This window comes from Mytilus galloprovincialis, chromosome 10 (assembly GCF_965363235.1).
Source record: "Mytilus galloprovincialis chromosome 10, xbMytGall1.hap1.1, whole genome shotgun sequence".
Lineage (NCBI taxonomy): Eukaryota > Metazoa > Mollusca > Bivalvia > Mytilida > Mytilidae > Mytilus > Mytilus galloprovincialis.
Window position 1 is genome coordinate 40,012,943 of NC_134847.1, and position 17,021 is coordinate 40,029,963.

At 31.1% G+C, this 17,021-nt stretch overlaps 1 protein-coding gene across 7 annotated transcripts in view; it reads left to right on the plus strand.

The window, feature by feature from the left end:
- The window catches only part of LOC143047554 (syntaxin-binding protein 5-like), a 91,320-nt gene that overhangs the window by 8,622 nt on the left and 65,677 nt on the right, over positions 1–17,021 (plus strand). For all 7 annotated transcript variants that reach the window (XM_076220624.1, XM_076220626.1, XM_076220627.1 and 4 more), the window contains exons 3-4: positions 7,381–7,462; positions 8,898–8,998. In XM_076220624.1, the coding sequence (XP_076076739.1) occupies positions 7,381–7,462; positions 8,898–8,998 (183 nt within the window). The remainder of the gene's footprint in view (positions 1–7,380; positions 7,463–8,897; positions 8,999–17,021) is intronic.

The window sequence follows — 17,021 nt, forward strand, 5'->3', positions numbered from 1 at the left end:
TAAAAAATAATTTGTATATATCATTGATAGGTTTCTAAAAATCATGGCATTAATGCATAGCCATACCAGTGTATCATGGACAAAGCATTATAAATGATAAAAACTAGGAAGATGGACAACAATTCAGAAGAAAGGACATATGGCAATTTTTTTAGAATACTTAAAATGTGACATTTAATTGCATTCATATATATATACATGTATATATATGTACATGTAATAATTGGTAAAAATAAAGGTCATTATATATATAATTATCACTATTCTATTGATCAATAGTATATACGGGAATGTTCATGTACATTTGTAGATCCATTTTAATATTTACATTTAATAATATTATATTACCTACACAATAAGTACAACACTGTATAGTTTATATCTTAAAATTTTCAAATGGAGGCAATATATTCAAATGTATTTTATGAAAACACAATACAATCTGAGACATGTGGTGAATGTGTCATTAAATCATTATGTAAAATTGATATACTGTAATTGTACTTATTTTTGCGATGTATTTATTTTCTCGAATTTCGAGGTTGGTTCATAATCGCGAAAAAAATACACGCGAATCTAAATCAAATTTTTTCAACTGAAAGGCAATAATAATAAAATCGCGAATATAAATACCCGCGAACTTGTTTGAAATACACAATTCGCGAAAATAAGTACCCGCGAAAAAAAGTATAAGTACAGTATAATGTATAATGTAAATTGTCCTATTGAACTAGTTTTCCCCCACCAAAACATTCCAAAATTTATACTTTTAATAATGGGGAAATATTTTATTGGATATAAACCACTTTATATAGTGTTGATAGATTAGATGTTTTAAATTTAAATTTTGATTTTGAATTTTATAGTTATGCTACATGTATCTGTTTGCATTGCCCACTTAAACCTTCATGTGTTATGATTTTTTTGGCCCTTAAAGGGGCATTAAGTTTAACCCTTGGCAGTCTGTCTGTATGTCCCAATATTGGTTTCTGTTAAGTAAGTAAGTAAGTAAATAAACTTTATTTGGATTCGGCATATTGACCAGCACTACAAACATAAGCTCTAATGAGCTGTTCTCTAACTTGAGTTTGCCTCAACCTAATGTTATGAAACTTATACACAATGCTTATTACCATAAAACATAGATTTTGTTTGAATTTTAGTGGGTCACATTTAGCTTTCTAGAATTATGTTCCTTTTCAAAAGGAAAATTGCTGAAATTTTGATCCATAATTCCATGAATTCTCTAACTTTAGTTTGCCTCCACCAACTGTTATTAAACTTATATGCATTATGCTTTATAACCTGAAAATGCAGATCATTTACAATTTGGATTGTGTACCTTTTAATTTTCTTGAGTTATGTCCCTTTTAAAAGGGTGAATGCAGTTGGGGACATCATTAGTGTCATGCTTTTTGAGAAATTCTAGATCCAAATGTAAAAGACTGATAGTTGATGAAATATAACATGTTTTCCCCAAATTCAGAACTGATTTCATCCGCAATATTTTTTCCAACATTAAAATGGAGTTCACCAATAAAAACTGGCCGCCACAAAATAGCCAAAAAGCAGAGGTGTTAAAACACAGAAAATCAAATCAAATGATGTTGTCAGTCATAGTTCTCTCTGTTCATTGTTGCTAAATCCTCCACCAATTTGATACACATCCTTCATCCTGGTTTAACTACTTTTTGGAATCAAACTACTGTATGAATTCGTCGCTGGCCTTCTAAAATGTTGTAAATTACAAATTTTTTTTTTCTCACAAACAGGCTTTGAAAATTTTGGCAAAATGCATGCTTCCAAAATGTTGTATGTGAACTTGAACATTTTTGTAAAAAGCAGTGAAATAAAAACGTTGACATTTCTGGATTATCCAAGAACTTAAATTATTTTCACAGAAATAAAGAAATGTACAATTATTTTTTTTCCAAAGCCATTCTACAACGATTTTCAAGTTTTCATACCACATTTTGGAAGCAAACTTTACAAACAATTGACATTGGCAATTTTGTAATATGTCTTATTTCACACATTTTGATTGGTCTAACTGTATGCTATTTTGTGATACCAAAGGTTTCTTCCCGCCCAGACCATTGGTGTCAAAAAGTATTTTTAGCCAAAAAAGTCATATACGACATTTTAGAAGCCCAGCGACGAATTGTTAATGTTTGATATCCTAATATGTATGAAATAATTGTAACTGACTGTTGAGCAACTTACAATCAGTCAACCATGTAATCTTTTATAAATATCTTCAATTCACTTCATAGCATGAATTAGAAGATATAAGATTTGCAATCTTATACTGTCTAACATCAGTTGTTTTCATGTGCAAGCCACAAAGTACTTTCCCCAAGACAGACAATCAAATCACATATAAATGGCCATTAAGTAGCTTTTGTCTAGTGATATAGACAATTTGATAATGGCTTTGAAATTAAGCAAAGAAAATTTGATTTATTCAGTTATTGCCACAGTCAGTTGCATCAGGATAATATAAAATTAGGTTTATCATGTTTATATGCATGTGGAAAAAATGTTGCTGGATAGGTTTTCAAAATTTGGAAAATAGAAATATTTGAAGTATTCAATTGGGTTAACAGACAAAATGACAGAGTAGAAATTAATGATCAAAACAAAACAAAAAAGGAATAGTAAATATAAGGGATATATATAGATAATGAATGACAGAAAAATAAAGAATGGAAATAAATTAAAATTGAAAATAAAGTTTACAAATACAGAATGGAGAAAATAAAATTAAAAAAAAATTCAGAATGAAGACCCCCTTCCATGCCTAGAGTCACATTTCAAAAGTATATTGGACAATCAAATTTATAAGATACCTACGATATTTGAATGTATATAGATCTTCAATTAGCACATTGCATAGGATATTTCACAGATACAATGTTATAGATTTCAAATATTAACAATGATATTTTTGTATAAGTACAGTATATTTACCTCAGCCAATGTCCTTGGGTGATCTATTGCTTTTTGTTTACTAAATCTATTCGGGTATTGACCTTGTTGGCTTGTGTGAAGATTATTGTTGTGTATTGTCCACTCTTGACCATTATAAAGAATTTATGAAACTGACCAAATTGATTATATAAAAACAGCAGTCAACACTGCCTATTGTTTGCTAAGATATTTTGCCAATGACCTTTAAAAGAGATTTAAATTGTGGTGTACAGCTGTCCATTCTTGACCATCATGGTCTAGACTTTTGAGGAACTGTTCAATTGATGTATTTTTCACTGTTGGTCATCATAAAGTCACTTAGTGAACTGAAATGAACAACTGCAGTAAACACAGCTTTTTGTTGACTAAGATAATCAGGCATTAACCTTGTATAATGATTATTGTTGTGTACTGTCCACTCCTGACCCTCATAAAGACTTAAAGGACTAGATATATATCCAAATGAAAAACAACAGTAAAACACAGCTTTTTGTTGACTAAGATAATCAGGCATTGACCTTGAATAAAAATTTAAATTGTGATGTACAGTTGTCCATCCTTGACCATCATGGTCTAGACTTTTGAGGAACTGTTCAATTGATGTATTTATCACTGCTGACTATCATAAAGTCACTTAGTGAACTGAAATGATTTGATTTGACTTTTGGTATTTTAATGCCACTTTTAAGCACTGCATTTAGGCTATTTTGTGGTGGCCAGTTTTTATTGGTGGAGGAAGCCAGAGTGACCGGAGTGAACTGAAATGAACAATGGCAGTAAACACAGCTTTTTTGTTGACTAAGATAATCAGGTTTTGACCTTGTATAATGATTATTGTTGTGTACTGTCCACTCCTGACCATTATAAAGATTTTTAAGGGACTATCCGAATGAAAAACAGCAGTAAACACAGCATTTTGTGTATCAATATAAATAGACTGACCTTGAATGAAGATTATTGTGGTGTACATGTATTGTCCAATCTTGACCATAAAGACTTTTAGGGAACTGACCAAGTGAAGAACAGCAGTAAACAGCATTTTGTGTACCAATATAAACAGACTGACCTTGAATGAAGATTATTGTGGTGTACATATATTGTCCAATCTTGACCATGATTAAGACTTTTAGGGAACTGACCAAGTGAAGAACAGCAGTAAACACAGCATTTTGTGTACCAATGTAAACAGACTGACCTTGAATGAAGATTATTGTGGTGTACATTTACATGTATTGTCCAATCTTGACCATAAAGACTTTTAGGGAACTGACCAAATGAAGAACAGCAGTAAACAGCATTTTGTGTACTAATGTAAACAAACTGACCTTGAATGAAGATTATTGTGGTGTACATATATTGTCCAATCTTGACCATAAAGACTTTTGAGGATCTGACCAAGCCAAGAACAGCAGTAAACATAGCATTTTGTGTACTAATGTAAACAGACTGACCTTGAATGAAGATTATTGTGGTGTACATGTATTGTCCAATCTTGACCATGATTAAGACTTTTAGGGAACTGACCAAGTGAAGAACAGCAGTAAACACAGCATTTTGTGTACCAATATAAACAAACTGACCTTGAATGAAGATTATTGTGGTGTACATATTGTCCAATCTTGACCATAAAGACTTTTAAGGAACTGACCAAATGAAGAACAGCAGTTAACACTGACAACTATTTCTTTAATATATATTGTTATTTACCAATATTTCATGGGTTTTCATCTCATTGGAAGTATCGGACCATTAACAATTCTATTCCAAATTGGCAATTTACCTTGAAGAGTCTCCATGATATTTTGCCCCCATTTTTTATGCACACAGTATTGATATTAGTATCTTATAATTTCTTGTCCATTATCTTTTCAGCGGTCTGTTAAAATGACAGTCCTACTTCATTGATCGGACCAACATTTTCATTTACTAGTAAGTCAATTATTCAACACTGTCATCATCTTGGCAGATTTCATTTGTATAATGGCCTCTGCATTGAATGCTTAGCTATATTTCAATTGTCACTACGATAGAAAAAAAATTAACTGATATAATGTTAAAGCTATTTTTATTTGATTAATAAAATCCTAAAATGTTAGTTGCATCGATCTATCTTTGAAATGGATGCTTGGACTACGGGTAGATTTATATCAAAAAGTATATACTTTTGATATAGATATATTTTAAAATAGATACAAACATGTTGTATATATGGGTAGTTATGGAAAGTCTGTTATTAGATTTTACTTGTGTAACCTTGAAAGGTTTATAATTATTTCATATATTTATTAAAAAACCTATAAGGATAATGGAATTCAAGCAGAAATAAAATGATGCATTTTACCTATATTTGACTGATAAAAACATGAATTTTAGACATTATTAAATCTGTTCTTCTGTGATAAAATTATAGATGATGACTTTTTTGGACTGAAAAAGAGTTGATGTATTAGTGTATACATGTACATGTACATGGAAAAAATAACAAATATGTACCAGTAGGTTTACACTGCATGCAGGCTTACATTTAAATTTACTGTCAGTGAGGGAAAAAAAAACAAATATATACCAGTAGGTTTACACTGCATGTGGGTTTACATTAAAATTTACTGTTGGTGAAATTGAATTAAATTTTCTGTGTCATTGATAAATTTGGTTGAATTAATGAATTAATGGTGGAGATGAATCGGTTCCATTGATCCGTTAGGAAATAGAACAATACTTATGCAGTTTGCAGACAGAAAACAAAACGAGATGCGATGGAGATTTGTGAAAATTATATTGGATTGGTACCAGATTGGCATTTTAAGTTAGCTTTTAATGATTCCCTAGGTGTTTTCATTAAATTTGTGGTTAAGATATCTTCAGACATGAAACTGATATTGTTTTGAATTGAGGGAAAAAATAACTAAAGGTGTCAAAGCAATTGTGAAAGTACAAATGTACCTGTATATGTAATGCAACAATTGTACTTTTGGGAAAATGTTTGGATAGTAAATAAAAAATTTGATAATGTACGTTGAATGAAATATAACATGTACATGTTTGTGTGTGTTGAACTTGCTTTAAGCTATTCAAATTTCAAGTTTGTGAAAATCAGAGTTCTCGAAAACTTTTTTTCCTGGGTTGTCCTTGAAGAAAAACTGCTGGTCCTGACTATATTAAATAACTATATCTATTACAATCACCAAAATCGTGTCTGTCCTTTGCAATTTTGGTGGTAAAATCCTTCAGACCACCTCTTTTTGAGAACTCTAGATCTGGGAAATGGAAAAGAAAAGTACAACCTGTTGAAAAATAACATAATCTGAGTCAAAAGTTGGTATTAAAACACTCTATTGGAAATAATGAGGCATAGAATAATGTCACTTGAACAAAGTTCTTCCATACTACATGTATGTATATCTTTTCTTTTACAGGTTAATGATCAGCCTGAAATTGGTTATATGAATGAAAAAAGATTTAGAATAGAATAGCTGTTTACCAGTATGTAATTATCACTTCAATGTTGATGAAGACATTTAGTCAGTGAGATGGTCACCATTTTACAGCTAATTTCCTAATGCATGTAAAGCAAGACTTGGATTAGCTTGCTTGCTTTGTTTGTATATTGTACAATTGTAATTGGGATAACATCCAATCAAATTTATATACAATATATTAAAATATGCCTATATATATTGTATGAAGATGTCAATTTTAATTAAATTAAAGTCTTGAGTTAGTGTTTATTCAAACAGAGCAAGCAAGTCTACGGTACCAAAGTTTTATTCTACAGGCTTTAGGAAATTAGGTGTAAGAGATAATGAGCCTCTTCCTGACGATTAAAGACCATTCTGATGTATATATTGAAATTGTTATATATTTGAATTTTAAAAATGTTATTGAATCTCAAATGGAAAATTGTTGGTCTGTAAGAGTTAAGAGAAACTCTGCAGACAATGTAATGAGTTTTCTTTGTAAATATGTTACATTATATCTCAATATATAAGGAGACATATATATTAGAAGAAGGTGAAGAATACATTTATTCTCAATAGATGTTGTACAGTTGTTTGTATATTAGACTGAATAATCTGTCTCTCCATGTTTATTTTTTACATTTTCTCTTTCCTATTTATCATTTGCATTTTTTTTATAATTTTTTATTTTTTACATGTCACCCCCCCCCCCCCCCCCCCCCCCTTTTCCATCCCACCCCACCCCACCCCAAAAAAAAATCAAATTAAAAGGTCAAATGAGGAAAATAAAATATGGGATGGGAATATGGACACAGAAGACAGAATGTTCGATTTAATTGTATATTATATATAAAAAGATGTATATTATAATGAAAATTAGTTGAATACATGTTGATATTTTACCATAGATATGTTTTATCCAAGAACAAAATTGTCCTTAACAATGATTCAGACTTGGGCGTCCTGGTGTTGATATTAGTTGTTGCCATGACAATGAAGTTGCTGTTACACAGATTGTCTTTCTTGGAAATGAGGTAATAAACATAAACAATGTGTCTTAATCACATGACAAATATAGTAATAATGAGATATTTGAAACATGTGCACATTTAATGATTGCTGTAAATTCAGAAATAATTACATGCATATATTATTGTAAAGAATGGACAAAATTGCAAGATTTTTTTTGCGATTTCAGGAAAATCTGCATACAAATATATATATATATAAACGAGTCTTAATTGAAAACTACGTTCAAACCTATAATTGCGTTGGATAAAAACCGCAATTTTTATACGTGTGCATGTAAAACAAATTTCGTTGTAGACGGGTCTAAAAACAGCACAAACAACATTTTCCAAAAGACCAGAAAAGTGAAAAAGTATATTTAAACAAAACGCATTTGACTAACAGGTTGATATATATATATATATTTATAGATTATCATTGATTATCTCAATGAGATTGATTTTCTCGCTTGAGCCGGTATGGCGCAAGCGAGAAAAGCAATCGAGTTGAGATGACCAATGATAATCTGTTTATGACTATTTTACCTATGACGACGTTGTCAATATCATTAGCAATGCCACATGCCTTCTTAGTTTCTAGCCATAATTTTTCATCTCAAGTGAGTAGCGTGATATGAAAAATTATCACAAAAAAAGATAAAAGGAAAAATGCACAAAATAGCGATAAATATATATAGATATCAGAATATGAGTTATTAAGTTATTATAAATACTCACTCAACTGCATTATTTTCATAATAAAAAAGCTGGCAATAATTTCTGAATTTACAGTACGTGATAAACTCTGTTGCAAAAATAGCATGTGTTTACTATTTATATATGCAAATCTCTGTCTGACCTTGACACTACAGTTTCTCCTGCATATAAATTGTCATGCCAGCTGATCCATCAGATAGAAATCAATACAAAGGTGACATTAAATGTATGCTATGGTTAGTTAATGGTAAGAAGTAACTGATTTTTATAGGCGACCTTGAAATGAAAGATTGAGGCAGTCTTACTGAGACTTGACCATTAATTTTCCACTTCTACGTATAATGTTGCAATAATTCTAAGAAATCCAGTATTTATGTTATTCCTTAGAAAATGAAACATATTTCCCCCATAGTTAGGTCAGTATGACCTATATTTTAAGTTTCAGTGACTTAGGTTAAGTTCTGCAGTCTTCAACAATGAGTAAAACCCAAACGTTTAACATGTCAATTTGCTTTGCAGGACTTTTGTCATGTGCCATAAACAGATGCTTATTATAAACATACAGGTATCAAGTGAATATATATTCTATATGAAAAAACAAATTACTTAAAAAGAATTGACTTATTTTTAACTACATGTATGTTATTTTAAAAACTGACTTGCTACAATTAAATAGTTGGATACAATTTCGTTCACTGTTACAAAATGAAACTATATAGCTAATGCAAAATGTTTATTTTCACAGGGTGCTTTGGTTACTGTGTGCTCTGACGATAGTCTTCATTTATGGAATTTCAGACAAAAACATCCAGAAATTGTTCATTCACTCAAATTTCAAAGAGAAAGGTAAGTTTCCAAATAGCCTTTTACAACTGTTACAGAGATCTAGAGACTAGATGAAATTGGAATTGTCTTTACCATAATAACAGTATTGACTCACATAAATACAAATGAAATATGGAATAAATGTTTGAACCCAGTTTATACAATGTATAATGTTCCAGAGTTTAATTTTCCTATTTAGATTTGCCTATAAATATGTATACCGGTAGTTATATAAGGAAGATAGTGAATTCAGATCCAATCCAGGAGGAGGATTCTGGGGGTTGGAAATCCCCCATTTCCATCCTCTGTTTTTTGGATGATCAATGCATTTGAATGGAGAGTCCTCAGACATATGATTGGAACCCCCCCTCCCGGTTAGGTCAATGGATGAAGAATATTACCTAGCTCTTGTTCAAACTGCTATCTGTTTTCCTTTCCATGTTTATGCCAAATGTCATATATATTAATTTGTTTTGGGTAAATCAACAGGATCAACTACTGTGTAGTAGTGTTTTTGTAGACTATTGTTTGCCTTTTAATAATTTTTGTTGCAATATTGTACTTGCCTTTGAAATCTGTGTTGGCATATCTTATGCCATTATGGAAATTTATCCTTACTTATTCTGTAAACCTTTTATTAAGAAGGACTATTGACTTATGATCGTAAAGTGCTGCTGAAATGAGCAAATGGAAATCAAGTACTCCCTGAGAAACCTCTTTAAAAGAAAATTTCATTGACATAATATAATGTCACAGTTTTTACAAATTTCAAAGTCTTTTGCCTATATTTTCATTATATATTATATTATACATATATTATTAAAAATGTATCTACATAAATATGTAATTTTAAACCTATTTTCAATATATAACCTTTGATCTAGCACCTGTTACTGTGAAAAATATTTTAATTTTCATAAAGATCGTGGATAAACAGTTTTCTACATCAGTAAAAGGATATGTTACTGATGGCCGTATTTAATAAGTATTACGATGTATATTGAACTTTTAAATTAATAGTCAGTAACTTAATAATATTATTGTAATGAATGCTTGAATGATTAGCAAGAATAAGCATTTTATTTGTCAAGGACATCCCTATTAGAAGGCTGCATATATCATGTACAAAATGTACATGTATAGTTATAGATATTTGTGAACTATTTAGGTTTTCAGTGTCTCTGTACTTGTTTGTCTGGCTGTCACATAAGTTTGCTAATAATAAAGTTTACCTTTCTTTTAGGGTCTATAGCTTGAAAGAATTACCCTTATTGTTAAGATTTTATTTTAATGCCCAAGTCAAGTTTTTCAAGGATAATTCAGCATACATAAGGCTTAAATTAAAATATTGTTTGTTTGCAGTTTACCGACCGACCCTTGAAAATCCTCCCGACTGTGAAAATTTTATTGCTTTAAATTTGATGAAATTTTTTTTAATACTTCTATTGACGTGATCCGAAACTTTGGGTCCTTTCCGGAAATGATTTAAAGTCTGGGTCAATTACGCATTTCAAGTTCGGTTTTTCTTAGCTTCCCGTCAAGCGTTCATGTGACCATTTAATGATAAAGCACATGGAAATTGTTTACAGGTATCCATGAAGTCATGGAGGAGTACTTTACGCTGTCGTCTCATGTCAATTTTAAGACAAATAACAAACAAAAAAGTTTATTAGTAAACTGTTTATACAGATTCAGGCACATGTAATGATGTGTGATGATATCATTGACGATGATGCAGCGGATATTCATAACTGACACGATAACCATTCTGTCTCAAACAAATTGGGTACAGAATCTGTGGAGCCTGACTTTATGGAACCAATTTCAGTGGTTAAATAATTCGACAGCAGCTTGAAGTATGGCATATTTTCTACAAATCGTTGTGAAGACGACAAAGATGAAACCACTCCTCCGTGACTTAAATCTTCATCGATATCTGTAAACACGCCTGTACGGAGAAATGGGCTCATTTGAAATGTTAATGGATATAGATCATGCCAAATCAATAAGAAGCAACCCTCACTACACAAAGATGTAGAGAAAATGAATGGTTAGCTTGAAAAATAAATATACTCTCTCTATATTAAATCTATCTTCGATTGCAATGAGTATGCTCCTTTAGGATAAGGGGGGCTGCCCACTCATTGCAATTATTCTCTTTCTTACAATCTTAAATATACCCAAACTGTGTGGCCTGTGTGAATTCAATTAAAATGTGTCCTTAGGAGCTATGCTGCCAATTTTTTTTATGCATTAAAAACATTTCAGTACAGACCATTTACTTTTAATGGGGTGCTATGGATTTCACCCCAAACTTTAGATTTCTTTGGTTTTCATTAAAGCCTGGCAAAAATATAACCTTATCACATATAATTAAATATTGTTAGAAATATGAAAACAGTTGAATGTCTTAATACTTTTTTTTCAAGTTGCCTTTTTTTCAATTGAGGAAGATTCAATGGTTATTTTTTTTTTTATTAAAAATACACTCTTTAATACATTGTCTTATAAATCTTTAATATCTACATTTCTCTGATGAAAATACTCTACTCATGAAAACATTCTAGTCAAGAAGCATACATGTCTGAATATATTTCTTTAAAACAGTTCTAGTCATAATGACATTCCTTGTTTATAAGTGTTCCAGTATTTAATAATTATACCATATTTTATGTCATAAATTGGATAATGACAATATGTTAAAGTTTCAGTTTTGGTTAAAAAGTTTTTTATCTGAAAATGCCTGTTCATTTGATGTTGGTTTTCAGCATGTCCAGTGTTTGTTGTTTTAAAATGTTTTTTTTTCTTCACAAGAAACTTGGTTTAGTGTAACTGCTTGTTTAAACTGTATTTTGGCTGATAAAATAAAATATTTTTCCTACCTACCGACCCTTCAGTCTGAAGGTACAGTCGGAAAACTGCAAACAAACATATTTTTAAGGTTGGCCTAATTGTTTAATTATAGGTCATCAGTTTGTCTGTAACTATTATAAAGAGGGATAGGGGTCTATATTGCAATTTTCTTACCACTCATCAGTTTTTAGAACAAATATTTTCATAACACATATCTCAGAGACTTTTTCATATTTGGTCAACATGGTCAACAGCTTATAATTAACAATGATGAATTGTAACACGTAAGGAATTTTCAAATCAGTCTAGTCATTTTAAGATGCTTAATAAGAACCTGTAGTTACTAATAAATTTGATAGGGTTTATACTCTGAAACACAAATACATACATATATATATATATATATGATAAATCATATTTCAGTAACCAATTATTGCAATTCAAAAATAATTGTGAGCATTTATTACAATTTTGACATAACATGCATAACCAACCAAAATTTGAGATTAATTATTGGGAATTTAGGAAAATCTGCAAATCAATATATACATGTATCAGATATCCAAATGTCAGTTCTTATTATTTCTAGACTGGCCCATATACGCATTTAATAGCATTAATAAAAACCTGGCAATAATTTCTGAATCTTCAATATATAGCAGGTTGCATGTGATTGTCAAGTTGATTAAGTTTGTATATTTCATAGAAGTCATATTGTACCAGGGTCTTAGTCATAGTTTTCTTAATTTGACATACAAAAATCTGTTGTAACCACCTGTACTGACAAAGGATAACTGTACAAACTTGATGTGTTTTTAAAGCAAAATTATACTTTAATGAACAAGGGGGCCTTGGTGGCAAGTAGTCTAAGTACTACTACTGTAATCACTTACCAGTCAACACTCAGGTTTTGAGTTTGAATCCTACCCATGTGGGTGCTTTTGACTCCATTCTTAATTATAAAATTGACTAGGATAGTCAGTTTTCCTATTGAAGGTTGATGGTTTTCTCCAGGCACTCCAGCTTCCTCCACCAATAAAAACTGTCCACCACGAAATAGCCAAAAACCGGTGCTTAAAAGTGGCGTTTAACCCTTTCCTCCATAATGACGCCTTTTGACGCCACCCCCTTACTCCATAATGACGCCTTTTGACGCCTGTGAAGTACCTCAGTTGAAACACTTTGACTACAAAGTGTCTGCAGTTGACTTAATAAAATTTGTATCCAATATGAAAAGGAATATCATAGGAATATCCGACTTAAATAGTTGTTTTTCGCAATGCCATAATACTTAAAATTCAATGGAGGAAAGGGTTACACACAACAATTCACAAATTTAAATCTTTAAGTGAAATACAAAAAATTTGTTCTAATTTTACCACCTGTACTGATGAAGGATTTCTGTACAAACTTAATGTGTTGAACGTTATTCATTAGTCTGTTTTTGTAAGCAAAATTATATTTTAATGAATGATAAGACACTAAAACATTTATTTTACAATCAAGATCACCCTTTCTACTAGGCAAATACAGAGTGACAGACAGCACTATGAATATTGTATTTACAAAAATGATTTATATGTGAAGTTATAAGGTTATTAGACCGTCTCAAAACCTTCAATATAATAACTTAAATTATGAATTTTGATCTACTCTAATCTGTAATATTACCAATGTGATAAATCAAGAAATCAGTGGACCTGAAATCTGAAAAATACTAACATTGACATTATAACAAATTTATGAAATGAAAACTACCATTAGAGTTTTGTACCTTCTAAATTACTGCATGAAAATCTTGATTAAAATAGTATTGATCATCAATCTTCAAACTGTGTACTGTAAACTTGGAGCCAATAAAATAATCTACTTTTATTTCTGACTGAGAAATTCTTAAAGTTCAAAGGTCAAAATAGCCTATACATTCATCAAAATATATGCTGTTTTTGAATTGACAAGGTTGTTTTATAAACTTAATTAATAAATATTGCTCCACTAAATATAGATCAATAAATCTATGTGTTATATTCATCCTAGAACATTGCTTCAAGATCAAATCTTCATGTTATTTTAAACTCTAGACTTCATAACATCTTTTACAGTAATACATGTATAATTAAATTACAAATTGAGACATGTATCTATTTCTCTATCGTTTGATATATTGGTTTTCCTGATGCAACAAACAAATAGGATAAGACATTGTAACGCCACAGTGGTGGATCCAAAAGGGGGGGGGGGGGGGGTCCTGGGGTTGGAACCCCCTTTTTTTGGCCGATCTGACAATGCATTTGAAAAAGGACATATAGTTGGAACCCCACTTTATCCTGGGTTGGGAACCCCCCTTTTTAAAATGGCTGGATCTGCCCCTGCGCCAGTATTGTTTTGTGAATGTAGGGCCATGTTTAACAGTCTTATACGCTCCAAAATATCACCCAATTTTTAATTTAATATTTAAATGTTATTCTGAAGAAATTGAGCACTGTATGATTTCAAAATCAGAGGTGAAAGGCTAAGATGTCAACATGAAATATGCATGCAGTCTTACATGTTTATAACCCCACCACATTATGTTTGTATGTGCCTGTCCCAAGTCAGGTGCCTGTAATTCAGTGGTTGCCGTTTATTAATGTGTTACATATTTGTTTTTCCTTAATTTTTTATATAAATAAGGCCGTTAGTTTTCTCGTTTGAATTGTTTTACATTGTCATTTCATGGCCTTTTATAGGTGACTATGTGGTATGGGCTTTACTCATATATGAAGGCCCTAGCTGTACTGTGACCTATAGTTGTTAATTTCTGTGTCATTTTGGTCTCTTGTGGACAGTAGTCTCATTGGCAATCATACCACATCTTCTTTTTTATATAGACAGACTGTAGATTCATATATTTTCATGGGTACCAATTTTTCGTTTTTGAGGAAAACATATTCATGTATATTTAATTCAGGGTTTGGGCAAACAAGATACATTCCTTTTAGAAAATTTGCAATTTGTTGAATGTTTAAATTTGTGGTTCCCCTGTACCCATGAAATCCACAAAACGACATAATGAAAATATTAATGAATTCGATTCACAGTAAAGCTTTTTGGCATACTTTAGCTTCACTTGCATTTAAGTAATAGGCTTTAGATAGGTTCATTATCCTTGGCATTGAACAAAGCTTTAATCTATTTCAAGGTCATTGATTTTAACTTGGAGCATTACATGTAAATATAATTGGATTGTGACTTTTGGGTAGCACGGTAGTGTTTGCATTCCAGAATTTAGGTTGCTCTGTAATTTTGTGTACCCTACTTTAGTCAATGTATCTAAACAGTGTGATTGGACTAAAATACAGTATCAACTGAACATACCTTCCCAAACTGAGGAATGAATCAGGTGTTGAAAAATTTGAAATAATTTTACATACAGGTGAAAATGAATTTTTGAGAATTTTTTTATATTTTGTATTCAGTGCGTGAAAAAAGACCAAAAATCACTAGTGGCCTTAGATTTTCCAAGATATCAAAACAGTCATGATACATTTTACATATTCAAATTCATTTCTAAAAAAGTATAATGAAAGTACTTCACGATATGGCAGTAGCATGAGTTTGAATCTCGGCAAGGGAAGAACAAAAATATTGCAAAGCAAATTTATAGATGTAACATTGTTGGGTTGATGTTTAGACAATGCTTAAATCATTGCGTCTCTATAATACAGATGCGACCTCCCTGATTTACAACATGTAAAAAGCGGGCTATAAAATAGAATGTTCGTCAGAAATGCCACACTACATTGTACTTACAATATACCTATTGATTTAAGCATCATGCTTATTTTGGCTACAGTAATTAAATTAATGATGGAGTCATCAATTAGTGCACTAGTATTGATATCAGAAGTCCATTTGTGTAATACAACTGTCAATATTGGTTTATGACAAATTAAGTGAAAATTCTGTTTTTTCTCACCTGGTTCAAAGAAAATATAATATATATGTAAATAATAAAAACAAATTATTCACAAGGAAATTAATCTTCAATTGGGTGTAGATTATAATTCTAGATATTCTGTCTACATATAGTGAATGAATTTGTCAGCCGGATTGTCATCTTGCAATTTAAGATTAAAATTTTTTAATTAAGTTGTTTTCCAAAAATGAATTAAGGATCTTGTATTTTATACACATTGACATAAAAAAAAAACTTCTGGAGAAAGTTTAAAAAAAAATGCAGGTCTGCATTTGTTTTGATTGGGATGAGCAGATATGCACCTCCTTGTAAGCTGTGTACGTTGGCATGTGTTAACATTGTTGTCATTGGTTGTCTCTTTTTATCTTTAATATCTCGGAAGCCAATAATATGAAAACTTCCATTCAGTGGTCTTTGGATGATCCAGTTTAAAGACTATTGCAGGTCCTTCTGAATAAAAGCAAGCAAAGTTAATCCAAAATATTTGTTTTACATGCCATGGATTTTTGTGTGTATTTCTACAAGATACATGCCAAAATTAGAATTTGTTCATTTACTAAATTAAAAAAAAAAAAAAATATTTAGATTGCACTTATAGATACAATCAGTTTGGATCAGATCTGAAAATTATTTTCAATGTTACTTAGATTGGTAAATGTAGTCTTAAGTGATAATGGACCTCTGTGGCCAATAGTCTTATTAGTCAAAGTACTGTTTCGTTACTGTCAAAACTGAGGTTGTTACATAGAATAGGGCTTGTAGCAGGTGCACTAGACTCCAATTGTAATTGATAAGAATTGAAGGTTTGATTCTACTGAAGGTTGATGGTGCAAATTCCAGGCTGGGGCCTCGTTAGTCGAGTGGTCTACGTAGTTATTACTGTAATCACTAGCCAGTCAATACTGAGGTGCACTTGACTCCAATCTTAATTGACTAGGATTGTCAGTTTTCCTATCAAGGGATGGTGGTTTTCTCCTGGCACTCAGGGTTCCTCCACCAATAAAATCTGGCTGCCAATAGCCTAAATGTGGTGCTAAAAAGTGGGGTTAAAACACTAAAATTCAATCAATCAATCAGATTCCAGGCTCTCTACTTTCCTCAATGAATAAAAACTACACCATGAAATAGCACAATAGTGCTGAAAGTGGTGTAAAACACCAATCAAGCTATCAATCAAAGTGAAAGAGGAAGTAGATTATGTAAATGGTGTGCCTTTGCTCTTTTATCTCAAAC